This window comes from Oncorhynchus nerka, linkage group LG9b, assembly GCF_034236695.1.
Source record: "Oncorhynchus nerka isolate Pitt River linkage group LG9b, Oner_Uvic_2.0, whole genome shotgun sequence".
Taxonomy (NCBI): Eukaryota; Metazoa; Chordata; class Actinopteri; order Salmoniformes; family Salmonidae; genus Oncorhynchus; species Oncorhynchus nerka.
Genome location: NC_088424.1, coordinates 1,678,233 through 1,703,195, shown reverse-complemented (window position 1 = coordinate 1,703,195; position 24,963 = coordinate 1,678,233). Strand labels below are relative to the sequence as shown.

The following is a 24,963-nucleotide window of genomic DNA, read 5'->3' as shown; positions in this document are numbered from 1 at the left end:
AAGGGGGCTGGGGACCTCCTCCCGTGGGCACATTGAGCCTCCTCATGCACTCCTGCTGGAGCTCCTGAAAGATCTCAGCTGACTGAGAGAAGGATGTGGAGGCCAGGCCCTGCTTAGAGGGCAGGAAGAGGTTGTCCTCCAGGGGTTTGTTGGCTGCACCGGCCATGGCCTTCTCCTCACCAGCCGGCAAGGTCTCTGTGGGGCTGTGGCTCTCACCCACCCCCCCCTGCTGCTGATTCAGGCAGTTGATGGAGCTCACCTCCATGTCCTCCTCGTCCTGCGCCACGTCATCGTATGCAGGAGGTGGAGGTAAGGGCCGGGCGTCCCAGTCCACCACTGGCGTGGGGTGTAAGGGGCGGGGCAGCGAGCGCCACGGGCTCTGGGTAGGAGTACGATCCAGAATAAACTCTGCGTCCAGGGCCAGCTTGGCCAACGAGGGCACCTGGAGCTCCACCACCGGGGAGGGAGAGGATGCGGCCGGGGGAACCTCCTCCCCAAAGTCGATGAGTGACACATCACTGGGGGTGTGGCCTGAGCCCATAGTACGGCCCCCCTGTTTGGAGGCGGAGACACATGTGGCGGGTTTCAGCTTGAGGCCTTTGATGGAGCCCACTTTCAGTAGCGACAGCCCCTTGAGGCCTGAGGCGGTCAGCTCCTCGTCCTCAGTCACCAAGTCGTAGCACGGCTCTGGAAAAACAAACAGACAAATGCAACTTAAAGACTTTGGCAACTAATGACTTTGGCAACTTTACAATACTTCTACGCCGTAACTGCTCATTACTCATGTAGCACTGTAGTCCATCCACAATGCCCCAACGGTCTACCTTGAGTGATCAACCTTATGCCTGCCTTTGATGCAATATTTATTTATGTACATAATGAATGACTCTGTAGTTGTCCCTGAAATGAAAAGGTAATAATCCTCAGTGTGTCTATTTGTAATGTGTGGATATCAATAAATTGTTTCCATTTCATACATTGTACATGAACGGAAACAAACAACATCTTACAGAGAAGATTAGAATATTTTTGGTGATGGAATCATACACAAACATTTAAAAACAACCATAACATTGATTTTAAGCCAGGCTACAATACACAACAAGTTGGTCCACACACGCTTAATTCCTCAACTCTCTGGTTAGGTGTTAACCACTCAATGCACAGAAACCCAGACTGCACACCTGTTAGTGAGAGAGGTGGAGAAACAATAAGGTTAGGGAGGAAGAAAAGGAATTGAGTAACTGGGAAGAGAAGGGAAGAGAAAAAGGGAGGGATGGGGAGAAGAGGGAGAGAGAGAGAGAGATGAGAGGAGCAATTGCACATGGTGTACCTTTGAAGACTGGAGCTAGGAGATAACAGAGAGGGCAGGAGCAATGGGTGAGCTGGAGTGAGACACTACACTTACTCTTGACAAGCACCAACGGCTGGGGGGGACAAGTAGGTGCTTCCTCTGAAAATGCCACCCCCAGAGAGAGAAGGAGAGGGGTACAGGAGAGAGCGATAGAGGGAGATCACAAAAGTGTGTGAAAGAGAAAAAGAGAGGGCGGGAGAATGGAGTAAATAAAGTACAACCACGGAGATGGACAATCAAATAAAAAGCAAAAAGGGACGAGTACAAGTCAGATTGGACTCATTGTGTAAATAGTCAAGTTCAGAACAGCTCAACCAAAAAATATCAACCCCAAAAAAGATAAACCACGAAGAAAAACATGCCGTTGTGACGATAATTGCTTGAGTCACCGACAAAAAGTTAGCATGGTAGGTTGTTTAGGAATGGGCCACTCACTTTTTGCTCGTCCTGGTAGCTGAGTAGGCCGGGCAGCATTGAGGTCCAACCCCAAGACATCTGGTGGGTCCATGGGGTTCCCTAGGTACAGACTAGAAAGAGAGAGGGGATGAGAGCGAGAGAGAAAAAGAGGAGGAGGGAAAGAGAGAAAGTGGGTGATAGAGAGAGAGGATGAGAGAGATGGCGGATGACAGCAAGAGAAGGGGTAGAAAGGAAAGAGAGAGAGAGATGCAGCAAGCGAGTCAGAGAGAGAGAGAGGGGACATTTATTGACTTACCATACCAAGAGGTTCTCTACCCGGGGCTAGCCATAAATCAGGTGTACAGAGGCTCGCCCCAGGTTTCACATCTGCTTATCCAACCCTGGGCCATGTTCAGTTGTCGAACGTTGCAGATAGAAATTTCATGAATAGACAGTAATATGAACAATAGTCTACTGTCCTCTAGTGGTAAAAAAACAACTCTACTTTTTTTTGCCAAGGCTGTGGGTCCTGCAAGTATAACAAACAATTACAAAAAAATGTGCACTGTAAAGCGGCACATATCGCTACAAGTAGATAGAAGCACAAGTTCTGAGGATATATCTTACTCGTCGATGCGGTCCGGGAATCCCCAGCAGCGGTGTGGGTCTGTGTCTCCATGGCCTGTGTGGATGAAGCTGTGTTTGAGGGGTCTGCTGATGTCATGGGCCGACAGGCCTGCAACCGAGGTCACCACGTTCCTGGGGAACTGGCCCAACTTCAGCGTGCGCTTGTTCTGGCCCCGCCACCAGTAGTTCTCCGCTCTGAGAAAGAGAGGGAGGTGGGTCGACGTACAGGTGAATGTGAGAAAACATTCAGGTACAGACAGACACACACAAGTGGGTGCAGATATATACGCATGGCACGCACGCATCCACCACAAGCAGTCATATAATCATATAGACATAAAAATAGGCAATAACAAACTATAACAAAACGCTTCTCCCCACTCTTTTTGGTAAAAAGCTGAGGAATGGGGCTGGGGAAACGTAACCACTCTCGGATTAATAGAGGGAGCTATGGATGCAAGGACTGACCATCCATGATATCACAATTATAGTTTTAACCATGTTTTGAGGCTATATAGTGTTTGTTTACATTTACTTTGTTTACAAACATTGGAGATAAACAAGCTTATATTTTGGGTTCTGATGGGGTACGACTGTTGAACTAAAAATGTATGGGAAAAAAGTATGTAGCAACTGCTGTTTGCCCCTTTAATGTTCTGTATTATATCATGTGTTATGCTTTGTGTGGACCCCAGGAAAAGCAGTTGCTACTTCAGCAACAGCTGATGGTGATCCTAATAAAATATTAATATTATACACACAGGCAGGTTGGATAAGCAGTTGTGAAACCTGGTGCGAACCACTGTACACCTGATTTATGGCTAGACTCGGGTAGAGAACCTCTTGGTAAGGTAAGTCAATAAATGTCCCCTCTCTCTCTTTCCTTTCTACCCCCTCTATTGATCTCATCCGCTATTCCTCTCATCCTTTCTCTTCCACTATCTCCCACTTTCTCTCTCTCCCTCTTTCCCTCCTCCTCTCTTTCTAGCCTGTACCTAGGGAACCCCATGGACCCACCAGATGTCTTGGGGTTGGACCTCAACGCTGCCTGGCCTACTCCACTACCAGGAGAGCTAAAAGTGAGTGTCCCATTCCTAAACAACCTACTATGCTAAAGTATTGTCTTTTGTGGTTTATCTTTTTTGTGGTTGAGCTCCCTCTTATTCTGTCTTTTCTAAACTTGTTTACACAATGAGTCCAATCTGACTTGTACTCGTCCCTTTTTGCTTTTTATTTGTTTGTCCGTCTCCGTGGTTGTACTTTATTTATTTCAATCTCTCGCTCTCTTCTTCTTCTCTTTCACACACTCATACACCCACTAACACAGACACACTCCCAAAGGCATGCAAGAAGTTGCAGACACCTGCACATACACAAGCATGCATAGAAAAACACAATGACAGAATATTGATTTACAGTTCATTAGTTGATCACACATACCTGCCCTCGATGATGGTGATCACGTCATTGACCTGAATCTGAAGCTTGTCGGACTCTTCAAAGTCCTGCAGCGCGCACATGTCTGTTGGCATGGTCTGGAATGGAATGGACACACACATACATACGCACACAAACACCAAGTTTGAGTACGTTTAACTAACACTACACCCCAACAGTGGGGCACAAGACATAAAAATGTAGGCCCAAAATGTGGGCCCAAAATCTACATATCTACACTGATGTACCCCCCACACGGCAGGGTAGCCTAGTGGTTAGAGCATTGTACTAGTAACCGAAAGGTTGCAAGTTCAAATCCCTGAGCTGACAAGGTACAAATCGGTCGTTCTGCCCCTGAACAGGCAGTTCACTGAAAATAATAATTTTCTGACTTGCCTAGTTAAAAAACAAAACAAAAAACAACACACACAAACAGGGAAATGGGTACCTCGAGCAGGAACTCCCTGAGGGCGACAAAGGTGGGCCTGTCATCAGGTTTCTGGGCCCAGCACTGCAGCATGACGTTGTAGATGTCCTGGGGACAGTCCTCTGGCTTGGGTAGACGCTCACCCTCCTTGTCAATCTTGTGTAAGATCTGAAACACATACACAAAATACTTCAATTGAACCATTGACATAAAACCCTAAAATATGAGTATTTTTTATTTTGTGTGTGTTTATGCGTGTACCTGGCTGCCATTGAGGCCCAGCCAGGGCTCCTGTCCGTGGGTATACATCTCCCACAGCGTCACCCCGAACATCCAGGTGTCTGTGGCGTGGGAGAATGTCCGCGTCTTCAGGCTCTCCGGGGCACACCTGGAGGTAGAGGACACACACAGCAAACACACCTTAAGAAGGTGATGAGAAAGTGGAAAAAACACACACACTATGCATAGCCACATCAGGGGCTTATTCCCCAGGGCACAATGTTGTAGAATGTTCAGATAAAAAAGACTTTACTTAGAACAAACATGTCTCATGCATGTAAAATAACAGAATCATGTCCACTCTATTCGTGGCATTCTATCTGCAACGTCAGACAACGTTTGCCTACTGAATGTGGCCCTGATAACACCGACACACAAATACACACCAACCTTTCCTCCTCCGGTGGCAACACACACACTCCCTTTCCCACTGCACTCTCCCCCTCAACCACCACCCCCTTTCCCCATCCCACTCACCACGCGAACGGCACCTTGCGGTGCTCCTGCATGACGTAGTGTTCGTGGTTGTTGGGCAGCGCCCGCATCAGACCGAAGTCGCCAATCTTTACCCTCTGGGCCGACGCCAGCAGGATGTTGCGGGCGGCCAGGTCACGGTGGATGAAGCGCCGCTGCTCCAGGTAGGCCATGCCGCACGCCACCTGCACGGCGTACTGGCAGAGCATGTGGATGAGGATGGGGCCCTGTGGCCGAACGCAGCGCAGGCGCTCCAGGAGGGAGCCAAGCGGGGCTAGTTCGGTCACCTGGAGAAGGAGGGTGTGTTGTTAGTGCTGGGCTGGAACAAAACTGTAATGTCTGTGAGCTTCCAAGAGTTTAGAGCAGTGTTTCCCAAACCTCTTCTCGAGTACCTCCAGGTATTTGATTTATTCCTAAACTAACACACAAAATTCAACTAATGAAGAGCTTGTTGACTGATTGAATCTGCTACCAGTCTGGCAATACGCAAAATAAGTAGAACAGCTGGTGGTACTTTAAGAGAGGTTTGGGAAACCCTGCTTTACAGGGAGTGGTGCTGAGGAGAGTGCCGGGGGAGGGGTAAGGAGGTGACAACAATAACATTATTGGTCGACTCCAAACACAATGTACTCCACATCAATACAAAATAATACTGAGGAAGTACTGGGAGGTAATGACGCAGAGATGAAAAGAACAGAGCGTCATCAGCCCTTATTTTTGTCCTTTGTCTCAATCGCTCTGTCGGGTGTGGACCGGAGGCCTTGAGATTCTGCCCTTGATATTATTTAAAGGGTTCACACAGTTTGTAAACGTGACATTGTCTGCACTTATGAACAGTATAGGTTTTGAGTGTAAGCTGGTGGTGCTGCTATTTAGGTATGTACACAAGCATGTACAAAAAGCAAAACAAAGAAAAACAAAGCAGCTGGAAAGATACCGCCCCGTGTCAGCTGCCATGGGTGAGGAAGGTGCATTTTGTATCCATGATCCTTTGCAAATGTAATCTGATTTGGGGACTCAAATTAAGTATTTAACATGTGTTGTGTGTGCCCGTCCATACCATCTTCATGGGTTGTGTGAGCACCACTCCGTACAGCCTGATGAGGTTCTGGTGGTCCAGGGAGTGCATGGCATTGACCTCGCAGATGAAGTCGTCCAACGCCTCCGGCTGGCTCAGCATGTCTGTCTTCAGACACTTGACCGCTACAGTCAACTGGAGAGAAAGATGGGAGACCATGTTAAGCAAAATGCGAAATCAAATTCCAAAGGAAAAGCTATTGATAGCCAGTTGCACTTACTAACAGTCTGGAGGCCGCAGAACAGTCTCCTTGTTCAATAGAGCACCAGGTTGCACTTCCTGAACAAGATGATTTTTTATTTTATTGTTTGTTGTACAAGTTGGCCTGCCCTACACGCTAATCTAAATGCTGTTAAGGACAGCGGCAACTTGCTGAAATTATGAGGTAAATTATTCTAAATTATGCAGTAGGATAAAAAAGACGGGAATGGAGGTCCTACTACAGCATAACATAGGAGATCAGCTGATCTTATTCCCATTAGATCGGTGGTTAGCCACTGGACTAGATGTTCTATGGCCCTCAAATTCAAATCTGGACCTCAAAGCCAGTTCCACTGCTTATTTTCATTCATTTCAAAATCAGGGAGTGATTGAGACCTGGGTCACCATGTAGGTGCAATTAATTATCAGATAGAACAGAAAATAAGCAGGCTCCGGACCTCAGAGGGTAAGATTTGAATAACCCTGTTCTTAAATGTTTTGTAAACTATTCCCTTGGATACCGTTCTGTTGCGACACTGCACCTGGCTTTACTATTTCCATCTGGCCATGTTGTGGTCAACTGCTGGAGAGTGTTTGGACAAGATTCTCTCTTCATCACTCCCTTGCTCCTTCCCTCTCTCAAGGTCAAATCTATAGGGGTTATAAGGGTTTGACCAGAACAGATGTTGAAGGGAGGGTGTTTTGGTCATTTTTTCACACGCTGTCATGGTTTGAACTTTGAACCCACTGATACTTTGTTTCCCAGGGTGATCGTGAGGGACTTTTATATCCTATTCCCTCTCTTCCTCTGTCTTTCTATCCTGATCCCTACTACTGTATACCTCAAGCGTTCCAGAAGTGTTCCAGAAGCACGTGTGTTATTAGGTGTGTCTAGATGGGACCCTGTTTTCTAAACGGGGGCCTATAGGGGTACGATGCAGACCAATACCTCTCCCACTACCGGCCTTTCCAACACACATACACACACAAACAATATAGTACCCACACACTACACTCCCACACCCCAGTCCCTCTCACCACTTTCCCGGCGGGCGTGAACCACTCGCCCCTCTTGACCACCCCGAAGGAGCCGTCGCCGAGCTTCTCGAAGAGAGCAAGGTCCTTCTCGCTGATCAGACAGGTGAGGGCCTGGTGCTGGGGGGGCTGGTACAGGGACTGAGGACCCCCCTCAACCGCTGGGGGTGGCATGGGGGACAGCTTGCGGAAGGAGGAGGTGGGCGCAGCCTGCTGGAAGTCCCCGCCATCCGGACGCTTCCCACTGAACACCTGGAGAAAGAGAAGAGAGGGAAAGAGAGTGTTAATACAACATGAACAAAAATATGTGCTCCACTCTTACTAAATTCTGTAAATGAGTCTTTGGGTGCTCTAGCTCAGGAGTTATCCTCCACAGGATCAGTGTCCCAAAATAGACAGGATAGACATGTCTTATATCGTCAGAAAGCTTAAAATTACTGTTCATCTAACTGCAGTGTCCAATTTACAGTCGCTATTACAGCGAAGAAATACCATGCCATTGTTTGAAGATAATGCACAACAAAACACTTATCAAGGCAACTGGTTCGATACATTCACCTCTGACAGTAAATAATCTACTTATATTCAGTAATCTTGCTCTGATTTGTCATCCTGAGGGTCCCAGAGATATAATGTAGCATAGATTAGTTTGATAAAATACATTTTTATATCCTAACCCGATCCATGTTGTATACAGCGTTTTGAGTGAATTCCAACAAAATTAAATCTAAAAATTGGCAAAACGTTGTTTAACCCGGTTATGTTCGGTTTCTGTGCAATCCTCAGACACTCTAGAAGGCAACCAAATCAAATCAAATCAAATGTATTTATATAGCCCTTCGTACATCAGCTGATATCTCAAAGTGCTGTACAGAAACCCAGGCTAAAACCCCAAACAGCAAGCAATGCAGGTGTAGAAGCACGGTGGCTAGGAAAAACTCCCTAGAAAGGACCAACCAAACTTGTTTAATCATTCTACATTACGTATTGGCTACACAACACTTCAAATTAGCCCATGAAGGTCAGCCATTATTACGCACCAATGAGTCGAGTGGTGTTCACTTGATTGACAGTGTTCACTTGGTCCAATGACCACCTATCGTTTTGAAACATAGCTAGCTAGATAGCCAATGATCTGGGATTTCCAGAAGTATGTAAACACCCTTTGTTCGACAAACATCCATCATGCTAGAGCTGTGCGCAACAGTTTCATTTTCATGTGAAAGCAAACAGGACGCATGGTAGTTCAGCTGTTCGTTCTCTTCTACAAACTTTTCTCAAAACTGAAAAAGTTCAAAATGGCTACTACTAGTGGAAAAGCTCGATCGAAGTCTAAATATACACATTTGGATGAGATTATTGCAGAAACTGAATGGATGAGAACGAATTAGTGAGCACAGTTTTGATTCCAGTGCGGAATAAATGTTTTTGGAAGGAAAAGGTCCACTTTTAGATCAGCAAGTAAAATAAGTTTTTGCTTCTCATGCTAATGCAGTTAATTTAATGGTTTCATATTCATTTGAGATATTTTTCATTATTGTGCAATATCCCTGATCTTACTTGTGCACATAACGATCCCTTGTTTTTAGGTAGGTTATACATAATATATCTCTCACACACTTATTCACCCTTAATCAAACAAAATGTTCTCAATTTGGGTTTATGATTAATCTCCTCCACCCATTTTTTCCCCCATATTGCATCAACAGTTGTTTTTTAATCATATCTCTGTCTCCCTTAATTTGGTTTTCATACAGATGTTCACAGTCAGACTGTTGCCCAGGCTCCCCTATGGATAAATCCAAAACTTCACTAGCTATTCTGGCAGTTGGCATATCCAACAGTCTATTTCAACGTCTCACCATACACGCCTTCCATCTCACCTCACAGGATTCCCAGCCCATGCCCACTGTTATTGCAAGTATAGGTGCAAACTTGTGGACACCTAAAAAGTAACTTACTGCTCTGCATGAACATGTTTGTTTTTAAAATACCTCTTGGCACCCCACACTCGTGCTGAATAGTCCAGAACGGGACACACGCATGTCTGATAAAGTTTGGAATACGCAGCATAACCTATATCTTTGAGTGTTTTTGTTTTTCCTATAACTCCCCCAAGAGCTCTACTTGCTGAGTCGGCCAGGGCAGATGGTCCGTATAGAAAGGTAGTATGTTCATCAATAAAAATACCCAAATATTTATAAATGCTATCTTCACCAAAACAAAACTGAAAAATACTTCTCTTAGTAGCTGGTTTTCTAAAAATGCATTATCTGTGTTTTGTCTGTTAATCATGAGTCTCCATCTTTTACACCAATTGACTGCACGTAATAACATGTTCTGCAGGTCTTGTTCAGGGTCTGCCATCAAAATAATATAATCAGCAAATAAAAGAAAACTTAGCATTTCATCATCATATCTTACTCCAATATTTAACTGTTTAATTTATTTTGCCAAATCATTTATAAACAAAGCAAACAAAAATCGGTGATAAGGCGTCTCCTTGTTTTACACCCGAGGGTGTGGGAAACCAATCTGTACAATATTCATTAACACGCACACAAGCAACTGGTACTTTGTAAAGAGACTGGATTGCTTGATAACATTTCTCATCAACCCATCTTTAACAAACTATAGGCTAAAAGATCCCTATTTACAAAATCAAAAGCTTTCTGGAAATCAATGAAACATGCAAAATAGGCTTCTCTTCATGTAATCTATCTTCCACCAGAATGTTTTGGTGTAATGAAATTGTAATTAGCCTATTGTTGAGGATGGATAAATATAATTTATAAACTGTACTTAATAAACTTATGCCACTATAGTTCAGTGGCACTCTCGGATCATTTTTTGAAGATTTGGGAATGGGATTCACTATAAACTTATACCAAGTGGATGGCAGTATACTGTACTCAAAACATATTTGGAGCAAATTATATAGGACGTCAATTAATTTAGGGGATTTTAAAACCTCATCAATATCAATATCAATATGAAATGATTCCCCATTTTTTGCAGGGTCAATCACCTTCTTAAATTCTGCCACAGACAGCTCCTCATTTAAGTATGGGTTACATATATAAGAGGGTTCTAACATTGTATTTTCCAGTTTAGTCCTCAGGGAACTTTATCAAATGAGAACAAACTAGCACACCCCTTCTCCCACTCCTTAAGTACCTGTGTAAAATCAGAACTCAGCCCCCCCTGCTCTTCCCTGACTTCCATTGGAATTTTCTTATGTCGTTTTGGTCCTAACTTATCTATTTGGCTCCAAAACTGTTGAGGATTTCTTGTCTGTAATTCCTCAAGGTGTAATAGCTGCCCTCCCTGATATCTCCATTTAAATAGGCACAGTCTTTTATCAAACACATGCTGTTTTCTCTTAAAACTTCTTATGGCTAGGCTCGACAACATAGGCAGCGCGAGAAATTCAAAAATATTTTTTTAGAAATATGTAACTTTCACACATTAACAAGTGCAATACACCAAATGAAAGATACAATTATTGTTAACCTGTTGTGACTAGGGGGCAGTATTTTCATTTTTGGAAAAATAACGTTCCCAAAGTAAACGGGATATTTTGTCAGGACAAGATGCATATATGCATATAATTGACAGCTTAGGATAGACAACACTCTAAAGTTTCCAAAACTGTAAAAATATTGTCTGTGAGTTTAACAGAACTGATATTGCTGATATTGCAGGCCTGAGAAAAATCCAATCCGGAAGTGACTCATGTTTTGAGTGCTCTGCGTTCCGATGACTCCCTATTGAGCAGTGAATGGGCTATCAACCAGATTCCTTTTTCTGCGTATTCCCCAAGGTGTCTACAGCATTGTGACGTAGTTTCACACCTTTATGTTGAAGAATACCTGTAAGCGGCTACATTGCGCAAGTGGTCACCTGATGGCTCTCAGAGTGATTCTTGCGTAAAATACAGAGGTAGCCATTTTTCCTCTCGCTCCTACTGAAAAACCAATTGTCCCGGTGGATATATTATCGAATAGATAGTTGAAAAACACCTTGAGGATTGATTATAAGCAACGTTTGCCATGTTTCTGTCGATATTATGGAGCTAATTTGGAATATTTTTCGGCGTTGTCGTGATCGTTTACGGTCGATTTCTCAGCCAAACGTGAAGAACAAACGGAGCTATTTCGCCTACAAAAATAATATTTTTGGAAAAAAGGAACATTTGCTATCTAACTGGGAGTCTCGTGAGTGAAAACATCCGAAGCTCATCAAAGGTAAACGATTTAATTTGATTGCTTTTCTGATTTTCGTGACCAAGTTACCTGCTGCTAGCTGGACATAATGCTATGCTAGGCTATCGATAAACTTACACAAATGCTTGCTTTGGCTGTAAAGCATATTTTGAAAATCTGAGATGACAGGGTGATTAACAAAAGGCTAAGCTGTGTTTCAATATATTTCACTTGTGATTTTCATGAATAGGAATATTTTCTAGTAATATTTATGTCCGTTGAGTTATGCTAATTAGTGTCAGATGATGACAATGACCCTGTTCACGGGATGGGAGTTACAAGTTAAACTACCCATTGTGTCCGGTTTCAAAAAGGCTTTACAGCGAAAGCACATTATATGATTATGTTAGGTCAGAGTCAAGTCACAAAAACACACAGAGCCATTTTCCCAGCCAAAGCGAGGAGTCACAAAAAGCAGAAATATAGATAAAATGAGTCACTAACCTTTGATGATCTTCATCAGATGACACTCATAGGACATCATGTTACACAATACAAGTGCATATTTATATCCAAAAATCTCAGTTTACATTGGCGCATTACGTTCAGTAATGTTTTGCTTCCAAAACATCCAGTGATTTTGCAGAGAGCCACATGAATTTCCAGAAATACTCATAATAAACATTGATAAAAGATACAAGTGTTATTCACAGAATTAAGGATAGACTTCTCCTTAATGCAACCGCTGTGTCAGATTTTTTAAAAACTTTATGGAAAAAGCACACCATGCAATAATCTGAGTACGGCGCTCAGAGACCAAACCAGCCAAAGAAATATCCGCCATGTTGTGGAGTCAACATTAGTCAGAAATAGCATTATAAATATTCACTTACCTTTGATGATCTTCATCAGAATGCCCTCCCAGTTTAACTAGGCAAGTCAGTTAAGAACACATTCTTATTTTCAATGACGGCCTTGTTCAGGGGCAGAATGACAGATGTTTACCTTGTGTAGCTACCAATATGTGTAGCTACCTACATCAAAATAAAAGCCTGAAACTATGTCTAAAGACTGTTGACACCTTAGGGAAGCCATAGAAAAAGGAATCTGGTTGATATCCCTTTAAATGGAGGATAGGCATGCATAGGAAAAGAAGGGTTTCAAAATAAGAGGCACTTCCTGATTGGATTTTCCTCAGGTTTTCGCCTGCAATATCAGTTCTGTTATACAATGTTATACAATCCTCCTCCCAGAGCACTAAGAACCTTGGCGTGATCCTGGACAACACCCTGTCGTTCTCAACTAACATCAAGGCGGTGGCCCGTTCTTGTAGGTTCATGCTCTACAACATCCGCAGAGTACGACCCTGCCTCACACAGGAAGCAGCGCAGGTCCTAATCCAGGCACTTGTCATCTCCCGTCTGGATTACTGCAACTCGCTGTTGGCTGGGCTCCCTGCCTGTGCCATTAAACCCCTACAACTCATCCAGAACGCCGCAGCCCGTCTGGTGTTCAACCTTCCCAAGTTCTCTCACGTCACCCCGCTCCTCCGCTCTCTCCACTGGCTTCCAGTTGAAGCTCGTATCCGCTACAAGACCATGGTGCTTGCCTACGGAGCTGTGAGGGGAACGGCACCTCAGTACCTCCAGGCTCTGATCAGGCCCTACACCCAAACAAGGGCACTGCGTTCATCCACCTCTGGCCTGCTCGCCTCCCTACCACTGAGGAAGTACAGTTCCCGCGCAGCCCAGTCAAAACTGTTCGCTGCTCTGGCCCCCCAATGATGGAACAAACTCCCTCACGACGCCAGGACAGCGGAGTCAATCACCACCTTCCGGAGACACCTGAAACCCCACCTCTTTCAGGAATACCTAGGATAGGATAAAGTAATCCTTCTCACCCCCCCCCTTAAAAGATTTAGATGCACTATTGTAAAGTGGCTGTTCCACTGGATGTCTTAAGGTGAACGCACCAATTTGTAAGTCGCTCTGGATAAGAGCGTCTGCTAAATGACTTAAATGTAAATGTAAATGTACAATATTTTTACAGTTTTGAAAACTTTAGAGTGTTTTCTATCCTAATCTGACAATTATATGCATATTCTAGTTTCTGGGGCTGAGAAATAGGCAGTTTCAAATTGGTACGTTCTTTAGCCAAAAACAAAAATACTGCCCCCTACACGCAAAAGGTTAAATAAAATAAGTAATAGTTCTAACTGAATTATAAAAATCTTCAATAGTGGTAGAGACTGACTCAGATGACCTCTGGGAGCCAACTCCAAAGAGACCACATTCAAGTCCTCCATCCCCCACTCATTCAAACATAGGAACTGGTTCCTCCAGTCTGATCCCTGCTGCTGTCTCAGGCTCCACATCCACCCCGCCCAGCCATCTAGAGGTGGGAAGAGACCAACCCAGAAGTGGAGGAGGGCCAGTACAACAGCAGTGACTATCACCAAAAGAGAGGACTGTTGGCACACTGTGCTAGAGGATGCTGTGGAGCCATTTCTACCAACATTTTGACCTAAAAGGCAGCCAGGACCTCAGCTGGACATGACTGGAAAGTACAGCCCCCTTCCTTCATCTTTTCCAGATGTTTTTATCCTTGTCAGTTCTTGGTTCGCTGGTGTCTAACACCAACAAGTATGGGGCTAAGAAGCAAGTAGGCAAGAAAGAGGCATGGAAGCCCATTTCCATTCAATTACTATACTGCCACATCTCACTGGTCATTTACATGGGGCGACTACTGGAGAAGCTGAAGACTCTAACTGCCTTTCCCCACCACTGTCATGTCTTCTAACAGGTTTCTGACTGTTTCATGGGAACTTCATATCGGGGACTCACAAGCTGACAGTAACAATGAGAAAAAGAGAGGCACAGCCAGCTTTGATAGGCTCTGCAAAATCAAACCTCTCTACTCCAGCATTGTTGAGGCCTGCAAGACCCATTTTCAGCCCGCCCAGAACCTGTCCATAGATGAGGATGGTAGTCTTAAAGGCTAGAATTGGTCTGAAACAATATATGCGTAACAAGCCAACAATATGGGGTTACAAACTGTTTTGGCCGAATTCTGTGTGCCTACACTTGGAATGTCCTTGTTTACGATGGGAAATTCATCTCAGCCACGGGTAATGGACTTTGTTATGATTCCATTATGGAAATATTGGATTTTACACTGCGGGGGATGGGCTACAAACTGTTTGTGGACAACTTTTACACAAGCCCTAATCTGATTTAGCAGTGCTGGCCATCTTTTCCAAGTGAGAATAATTTGTTGTTCACCATTAAGATATACACTCACCAGCCAGAGTTCGCGAAAATTGATGGCTACTACAGACAGTGAGTCTGTAGCCGTGGCTTGCTATATAAAGCAGGCAGACATGCATTGAGGCATTTAGTTACTGGTCGATTGAACGTTAGAATGGGCAAAATGAGTGACCTAAGCAACTTTGAGTGTGGTATGATCGTCAGTGCCTGGCGCACCGGATCCATTATCTCAGAAACAGCTGCCCTCCTGGGCTTTTCAAGTGCAACAGTGTCTATCTAGCATTTACAGGGAATGGAGCAACAAACAAAAAACATCCAGTCAGCGGCAGTCCAGTGGGTGAAAACAGATCGTGAGAGAGGTCGAAGGAGAATGGCAAGAATCGTGCAAGCTAACAGGAGGGACACAGTAAAACAGTGACGTGCAGAATGGAATCTCGGAACACACAACTCGTCAATCCTTGTCACAGACGGGCTATTGCAGCAGACGGGTTCCACTCCTATCAGATAAAAACAAGAAGGGGCTCCAGTGGGCCGACACTGGACAACTGAGAAGTGGAAAAATATTTTCTGGAACATGACAGCAAGTTCAGTTTACCTGAGTGGCCTGCGCAGTCCCCAGACCTCAACCCAATAAAGTATCTATGGGATGAGATGGAATGGGCTGTTCGTAGCGTAAATGTACCGCTGTCCAATCTACAGAATTAGCTGAGGCCATCCGACACCTTGTAGAATGCCCTGATGAAATCTGGCTGTTCTGGAGGAAAAGGGGGGTCCGGCCTGGTACTAGATGTATCTAGTGTATATCCATATGGAACAGTCACAAAAGACAAGAGCAGGTTTAACTTTAGTGGACAGCCAAGGTATTACTTTATTTGTATTTTATTATTAAAGCAGGGAGTCCCATTGAGAACAACTTATTTTTTTCCAAGGCAGCCCTGCACTTTGACCTTTGACCATCCAGCGCCGACAGCGATGGCCGCCTCACTTCGCGTTCTTAGGAAACAATGCAGTATTTTGTTTTTTAATGTATTATTTCTTAGACTGTTACCCCAGGAAATCTTAAGTCTTATTACATACAGCTGGGAGGAACTATTGGAAATAAGTCAACTTACCAACATTACAACCAGGAATACGACTTTCCCGAAGAGGATCCTCTGTTTGGTCCACCACCCAGGACAATGGATCAGATCCCAGAAGGCAACCCCAAAACAATGGCGCCGTAGAAGGGGCAGACGGAGTGGTCTTCTGCTCAGGCTCCGTAGACGGACACATCGTCCACCTCTCCCAGGTATACTACTCGCCAATGTCCAGTCTCTTGACAACAAGGTAGACGAAAACCGAGCAATGGTTGCCTTCCAGAGAGACATCAGAGATTGTAACATTCTCTGTTTCAGGAAAACATGGCTCGCTCAGGATAAGTTGTCAGTGTCTGTACAGCCACCTGGTTTCTTCACGCATCGCGCTGACTGAAACAAACATCTCTCTGGTAAGAAGAAGGGCGGGTGTATGCCTTATGATTAACGAGACATGGTGTGATCATAACAACATAAAGGAACTCAGGTCTTTTTGTTCACCTGAACTAGAATTCCTTACAACAAAATGCCGACCTCATTATCTACCAAGAGAATTCTCTTCGATTATAATCACAGTCTTGTATATCCTCCCCCAAGCAGACACCTCGACGGCCCTGAAAGAACTTCATTGGACTCTAAGTAAAGTGGAAACCACATATCCTGAGGCTGCATTTATTGTAGTTGGGGATTTTAACAAGGCTAATCTGAAAACAAGGCTCCCTAAATTTTTATCAGCATATCGAAAGCGCGACCCGAGATGGAAAGATTCTGGATCATTGTTACTCTAACTTCCACGATGCATACAAAGCCCTCCCTCGCCCTCCTTCGGCAAATATGACCACGACTCCATTTTGTTGCTCCCAGCCTATAGACAGAAACTAAAACAGGAAACACCCATGCTCAGCCCTCTCCTGTACTCCCTGTTCACCCATGACTGCGTGGCCATGCACGCCTCCAACTCAATCATCAAGTTTGCAGACGAAACGACAGTGGTAGGCTTGATTACCAACAACGACTAGACGGCCTACAGGCAGGAGGTGAGGGCCCTCGGAGTGTGGTGTCAGGAAAATAACCTCACACTAAACGTCAACAAAACAAAGGAGATGATCGTGGACTTCAGGAAACAGCAGAGGGAGCAGCCCCCTATCCACATCGATGTGACAGTAGTGGAGAAGGTGGAAAGTTTTAAGTTCCTTGGCGTACACATCACAAACAAACTGAAATGGTCCACCCACACAGACAGCGTGGTAAAGAAGATGCAACAGCGCCTCTTCAACCTCAGGAGGATGAAGAAATTTGGCTAGTCACCGAAACCCGAAACCCTGACAAACTTTTACAGATACACAATCGAGAGCATCCTGTCGGGCTGTATCACCGCCTGGTACGGCAACTGCTCCGCCCACAACCGCAAGGCTCTGCAGAGGGTTGTGAGGTCTGTACAACGCATCACCGGGGGCAAACTACCTGCCCTCCAGGACACCTACACCACCCGATGTCACAGGAAGGCCAAAAAGATCATCAAGGACAACAACCACTCGAGCCACTGCCTGTTCACCCCGCTATCATCCAGAAGGGGAGGTCAGTACAGGTGCATCAAAACTGGGACTGAGAGACTGAAAAACTCATATCTCAAGGCCATCACTAACATTGAGTGGCTGCTGCCAACATACTGACTCAAATCTCTAGCCACTTTAATAATAAAAAATTGGATGTAATAAATGTATCACTAGTCACTTTAAACAATGCCACGTTTATATAATGTTTAGATAACCTACATTACTCATCTCATATGTATATACTGTACTCTATAACATCTACTGCATCTTGCCTATGCCGTTCGGCCATCGCTCATCCATATATTTATATGTACATATTCTTATTCATTCCTTTACACTTGTGTGTATAAGGTAGTTGTTGTGAAATTGGTAGATTACTTGATAGATATTACTGCACGGTCGGAACTAGAAGAACAAGCATTTCGCTACACTCGCATTAACATCTGCTAACCATGTGTACGTGACCAATAAAATATGATTTGGTTTGATTTAGTTGTACAGTATTCAAAGAAGGAGAGTAACATTGGTTGTCTGTGTGGAGGCAGGGTGGTAGGACCGCATCACCTAGTTGTTGAGATAGCTCAATGAACGTTAGAGTTGAAAGACATGCTATCTGCTGAGGCACTTTGTAAAGGGGAGACACGGGCTTGTGCTGTGTAGAGGGGGAAGTGGGCCTGATATTGCCTTCCCTCTTTCCGTCTCCCCCATTTCTGTCTCTGTATCACGATCCCCCCACCCATCTCCGTCTATCTCGTTTCTTCCTCTCCCTAGCCCTCTCCCCAGCCCCAGTTGTGTGAAGGGTTATTCTCCTCACTCTCTTTTCTCTCTTCACTCCCTCCCCTTCTTCCCCCTGCCAGCCAATGTGTGTGTGCTGTAGCAGGTGTGTGTTGAGGAGTGCCAGGGCTCAATTATGTCCAGCGCCCCGCGGTCGGCTCACTTGGCCAGGGGTGCCACAGCAGGGAGGGTGCAGAGTGATCCCTAGCCTGTTATCGTTATATGGGGGGTGGTGTGGGCAGGGGTGTATGCATATCCACACACACACACTTGTACAACTAACCTTGTGGGGACACCCAATTCAGTCCCATTCAAAATCCTATATTCCCTAACCCCTAACACTAAACCTAACCCGTACTCTTACCCTAACCTTAACCCAAAAACCTAACCTTTAACCCTAACACTAACCCTAAAACTGACCCTCCTAACCCTTATTGTAATTCTAACCCTAACACTAATTCAAACGTTAACCCTACAAAAAAACCTAGAAATAGCATTTGACAAATAAAATGTCCCCAGTTAGTCACATTTTTGATTTTGTTTGTTTACTATTCTTGTGGAGAATAGTTAAACACATCCACAAACAATACTGCCACAAACATGAACCAACACACAATTACTACACACGCATTAACACAAATACACGAGCGTGCACGCAAGACACATGGATGAAATCAAAACTCAGACACACATTAGTTAACACAGAATTAACAAACACACATGCACACACAAAATGCTATATTCCCCAATAACTCCACAATGTTCCATTATCTTTATGAGAGGAAGAAGGAAACTTGAAAACTGGCTTAAGAGCAAGCAACAGGCAACATTATTAAGCCTGGTTCCTCTAGGTTTCTTTCTAGGTTCTGGCCTTTCTAGGGAGTTTTTCCTAGCCACCGTACTTCTACACCTGCATTGCTTGCTGTTTGGGGTTTTAGGCTGGGTTTCTGTACAGCACTTTGTGACATCAGCTGATGATAAATACATTTGATTGATTGAACAAGGCAAGAATTAGACTGCCGATCGGAAGAGCATTCGTTAGAGCACCCTATTAGATTAAAGCCTTGGACTTGGTTAAAGTGGAGGCAGGGGCTGAAGTCTTAGGTAGCAGGGAGGCCCAGTGTCAGTGAGTAGGAACAAAAATCAAGCCCCTTTCCTCCGTGTCTAAAGCTGGAATTGGATATTACTGGCTGAGGGGATTTTTACAGCTCCACATGTCTGTGGTGTGGTGTGTATTTCAATGAGTCTTTTTCAGTGTGTGCGTGTATGTCTCGGTGGTGAGTCTGGTGTTCTAAATAGGGGATGGGACAGTTTTTTAAATAGTGAAGATGGAAGACCAGCAAACCATCCAAACCCTAAACTAACCACGCACACAGATAGCCGTACACACAAACAAACACTCCGAGCTCCCCCCCACACACACACACAAACACAGTCAGTGGCTGAGGAGGCAGATTATTTGGACGGGTGGTTGGTGCCAGAAGCGGAAACAAACACGTGTAATTTTAGAAAGCTATCATCTCCTCAGCCTGGCTGCATTCTGGCTGGAGCGGCCAACACTGCAGTCTGGCTGGAGCGGCCAACACTGCATTCTGGCTGGAGCGGCCAACACTGCATTCTGGCTGGAGCGGCCAACACTGCAGTCTGGCTGGAGCGGCCAACACTGCATTCTGGCTGGAGCGGCCAACACTGCATTCTGGCTGGAGCGGCCAACACTGCATTCTGGCTGGAGCGGCCAACACTGCATTCTGGCTGGAGCGGCCAACACTGCATTCTGGCTGGAGCGGCCAACACTGCATTCTGGCTGGAGCGGGCTGGAACACTGCATTCTGGCTGGAGCGGCCAACACTGCAGTCTGGCTGGACACACTGCAGTCTGGCTGGAGCGGCCAACACTGCAGTCTGGCTGGCAGGCTGGCCAACACTGCAGTCTGGCTGGAGCGGCCAACACTGCATTCTGGCTGGAGCGGCCAACACTGCATTCTGGCTGGAGCGGCCAACACTGCAGTCTGGCTGGAGCGGCCAACACTGCAGTCTGGCTGGAGCGGCCAACACTGCAGTCTGGCTGGAGCGGCCAACACTGCAGTCTGGCTGGAGCAGTCTGGCTGGAGCAACACTGCAGTCTGGCTGGAGCGGCCAACACTGCAGTCTGGCTGGAGCGGCCAACACTGCAGTCTGGCTGGAGCGGCCAACACTGCAGTCTGGCTGGAGCGGCCAACACTGCAGTCTGGCTGGAGCGGCCAACACTGCAGTCTGGCTGGAGCGGCCAACACTGCATTCTGGCTGGAGCGGCCAACACTGCAGTCTGCATCCCAGAGGCCTGCAGCTCCCTACTACTAGACATCAGAGAGTGACATGGCAGTGAGTAAGTGTGTGTGTGTGTGTGTGTGGTTATTCAGCAGACAGTTTGGGGTACAGTTCAGAGTTATAGCCGACTCAGGGGTCATATGCAAACTCAATTGACAACGATAGAGTCAGCCAAGCTGTATGTGTGCATGCATTAGTATATGTGCACTGTAAGTTTGTGAGCATACTAGAGTCTGTCTCTATGCGTTCTGTGTACACTGAGTGTACAACACATTAAGAACACGTGCTCTTTCCAAGACATAGAATGACCAGGTGAATCCATGTGAAAGCGATGATCCCTTATTGATGTCACTTTTAAATCTGTTTCAATCAGTGTAGATGAAGGGGAGGAGACAGGTTAAATAAGGATGTTTAAGCATTGAGACAATTGAGACATGGATTGTGTATGTGTGCCCTTTAAAATATTTAAGTGTCTCGAACATGGTATCCTCTGACACCGCCTGGTATATAGGTCCTGGATGGCAGGAAGCTTGGCCCCAGTGATGTATTGGGCCGTATGTACTACCCTCTGTAACACCTTACGGTCGGATGTCGAGCAGCTACCATACCAGGTGGTGATGCAACCGGTCAGGATGCTCTGGATGGAGCAGTTGTATAACTTTTTGAGGATCCCATGCCAAATCCTTTTAGTCTCCTGAGGGGGAAATGGCATTGTCAAGCCTTCATCACTAGTGTCTTGGTGTGTTTGGACCATGATAGTTTGTTGGTGATGTGGACACCAAGGAACTTGAAACTCTCGACCCGCTCCACTATAGCCCCGTCGATGTGAATGCGGGCATATCCGGCCCTCCTTTTCCTGTAGTACACAATCAGCTACTTTGTCTTGCTCACATTTAGTTGTTGTCCTGGCAACCCTGGTGGGGTGCTCTCATCTTATCTACCAACATAGACAGGGCTCTAACTCCTCTAGCTCCACAATGAAATAGGGTGCAGGCCAGGCAGCAGGCTGTTAGCCAGCCTGCCACTAGCACAGTCAGTGTAGTCAGCTCAGCTATCCCCATTGAGACCGTGTCTGTGCCTCGACCTAGGATAGGCAAAACTAAACATGGCGGTGTTCGCCTTAGAAATCTCACTAGGATAAAGACCTCCTCCATTCCTGCCATTATTGAAAGAGATTGTGATACCTCACATCTCAAAATAGGGCTACTTAATGTTAGATCCCTCACTTCAAAGGCAGCTAAAGTCAATGAACTAATCACTGATCATAATCTTGATGTGATTGGCCTGACTGAAACATGGCTTAAGCCTGATGAATTTATTGTGTTAAATGAGGCCTCACCTCCTGGTTACACTAGTGACCATACCCCGCGTGCATCCCGCAAAGGCGGATTTTTACGATAGCGAATTTCAAGACGTTTTCGTCTTTTGAGCTTCTAGTAATGAAACGTATGCTGCCTACTCAATCACTTTTTATAGCTACTGTTACAGGCCTCCTGGGCCATATACAGCATTCCTCACTGAGTTCCCTGAATTCCTATCGGACCTTCTAGTCATAGCAGATCATTTTCTAATATTTGGTAATTTTAATATTCACATGGAAAAGTCCACAGACCCACTCCAAAGGCTTTTGGAGTCATCATCGACTCATTGGGTTTGGTCCAACATGTCTCTGGACCTACTCACTGTCACAGTCATACTCTGGACCTAGTTTTGTCCCATGGAATAAATGTTGTGGATCTTAATGTTTTTCCTCATAATCCTGGACTATCGGACCACCATTTTATTACATTTGCAATCGCAACAAATAATCTGCTCAGACCCCAACCAAGGAGCATCAAAAGTTGTGCTATAAATTCTCAGACAACCCAAAGATTCCTTGATGCCCTTCCAGACTCCCTCTGCCTACCCAAGGACGTCAGAGAACAAAAATCAGTTAACCACCTAACTGGGGAAATCAATTTAACCTTGCGCAATACCCTAGATGCAGTTGCACCCCTAAAAACCAAAAACATTTGTCATAATGAACTAGCTCCCTGGTATATAGAAAATACCCGAGCTCTGAAGCAAGCTTCCAGAAAATTGCAACGGAAATGGCGCCACACCAAACTGGAAGTCTTCCAACTAGCTTGGAAAGACAGTACCGTGCAGTATCGAAGAGCCCTCATTGCTGCTCGATCATCCTATTTTTCCAATTGAGGAAAATGAGAACAATCCGAAATGCATTTTTGATACTGTCGCAAAGCTAACTGAAAAGCAGCATTCCACAAGAGAGGATGGAGTTCACTTCAGCAGTAATAAATTCATTAAATTCTTTGAGGAAAAGATCATGATTATTAGAAAGCAAATTACGGTCTCTTCTTTAAATCTGCGTATTCCTCCAAAGCTCAGTTGTCCTGAGTCTGCACAACTCTGCCAGGACCTAGGATCAAGAGAGAAGCTCAAGTGTTTTAGTACTATATTTTCTTGACACAATGATGAAAATAATCATGACCTCTAAACCTTCAAGCTGCATACTGGACCCTATTCCAACTAAACTACTGAAATAGCTGCTTCCTGTGCTTGGTTTAGAGGTCATGATTATTTTCATCATTGTCAAGAGATATAGTACTAAAACACTTGAACATAATAAACGGCTCTCTATCCACCAGATGTGTACCAAACTCACTAAAATTGGCAGTAATAAAGCCTCTCTTGAAAAAGCCAAACCTTGACCCAGAAACTATAACAAGCTTATATTTAATCTTCCATTCCTCTCAAAGATTTTAGAAAAAGCTGTTGCACAGCAACTCACTTCCTTCCTGAAGACAAACAATGTATATGAAATGCTTCCGTCTGGTTTTAGACCCCATCATAGCACTGAGACTGCACTTGTGAATGTGGTAAATGACCTTTTAATGGTGTCAGACCGAGGCTCTGCATCTGTCCTCGTGCTCCTAGACCTTTGTGCTGCTTTTGATACCATCGATCACCACATTCTTTTGGAGAGATTGGAAACCCAAATTGGTCTACACGGACAAGTTCTGGCCTGGTTTAGATCTTATCTGTCAGAAAGATATCAGTTTGTCTCTGTGAATGGTTTGTCCTCTGACAAACCAACTGTAAATGTGGGTGTTCCTCAAGGTTCTGTTTTAGGAACACTATTGTTTTCACTATATATTTTTCCCTCTTGGGGATGTCATTCGAAAACATAATGTTAACTTTCATTGCTATGCGGATGACACAAGGCTGTCCATTTCAATGAAACATGGTGAAGCCCCAAAATTGCCCTCACTAGAAGCCTGTGTTTCAGACATAAGGAAGTGGATGGCAGCAAACTTTTTACTTTTAAACTCGGACAAAACAGAGATGCTTGTTCTAGGTCCCAAGAAACAAAGAGATCGTCTGTTGAATCTGACAATTAATCTTGACGGTTGTACAGTCGTCTCAAATAAAACTGAAGGACCTTGGCGTTACTCTGGACCCTGATCTCTCTTTTGACAAACATATCAAGACTGTTTCAAGGACAGCTATTTTCCATCTACGTAACATTGCAAAAATCAGAAACTTTCTGTCCAAAAATGATGCAGAAAAATTAATCCATCCTTTTGTTACTTCTAGGTTAGACTACTGCAATGATCTACTTTCCGGCTACCCGGATAAAGCACTAAATAAACTTCAGTTAGTGCTAACTACGGCTGCTAAAATCCTGACTAGAACCAAAAACTGTGATCCTTTACTCCAGTGCTAGCCTCCCTACACTGGCTTACTGTTAAGGCAAGGGCTGATTTCAAGGTTTTACTGCTAACCTACAAAACATTACATGGGCTTGCTCCTACCCATCTTTCCGATTTGGTCCTGCCGTAAATACCTACACGTACGCTACGGTCACAAGACGCAGGCCTCCTAATTGTCCCTAGAATTTCTAAAAAAACAGGGCAGGGCTTTCTCCTATAGAGCTAACTTTTTATGGAATGGTCTGCCTACCCATGTGAGAGACGCAGACTCGGTCTCAACCTTTAAGTGTTTACTGAAGACTCATCTCTTCAGTGGGTCTGGCCCAGGAGTGTGAAGGTGAACGGAAAGGCTCTGGAGCAACGAACCGCCCTTGCTGTCTCTGCCTGGCCGGTTCCCCTCTCTCCACAGTGACTCAGCCCCTTTTACAGGGGCTGAGTCACTGGCTTACATCACTTGAGTGGGTTGAGTCACTGACGTGATCTTCCTGTCTGGGTTGCCCCCCCCCCTTGGGTTGTGCCGTGGCGAAGATCTTTGTGGGCTATACTCAGCCTTGTCTCAGGATGGTAAGTTGGTGGTTGAAGATATCCCTCTAGTGGTGTGGGGGCTGTGCTTTGGTAAAGTGGGTGGGGTTATATCCTACCTGTTTGGCCCTGTCCGGGGGTATCATCAGATGGGGCCACAGTGTCTCCTGACCCTTCCCATCTCAGCCTCCAGTATTTATGCTGCAGTAGTTTATGTGTCGGGGAGCTAGGGTCAGTCAG

General features: G+C 45.1%; 1 protein-coding gene across 1 annotated transcript in view; it reads right to left on the bottom strand.

Annotated features, from left to right (window-relative positions):
• tnk2b (tyrosine kinase, non-receptor, 2b) overlaps window positions 1–24,963 on the bottom strand; it is a 65,655-nt gene that overhangs the window by 13,950 nt on the left and 26,742 nt on the right. Inside the window, 9 exon segments of the mRNA XM_029642060.2 lie at window positions 2–687; window positions 1,790–1,881; window positions 2,378–2,572; window positions 3,818–3,912; window positions 4,263–4,409; window positions 4,503–4,629; window positions 4,998–5,281; window positions 6,055–6,207; window positions 7,312–7,560. Coding sequence (XP_029497920.2) covers window positions 2–687; window positions 1,790–1,881; window positions 2,378–2,572; window positions 3,818–3,912; window positions 4,263–4,409; window positions 4,503–4,629; window positions 4,998–5,281; window positions 6,055–6,207; window positions 7,312–7,560 — 2,028 coding nt within the window.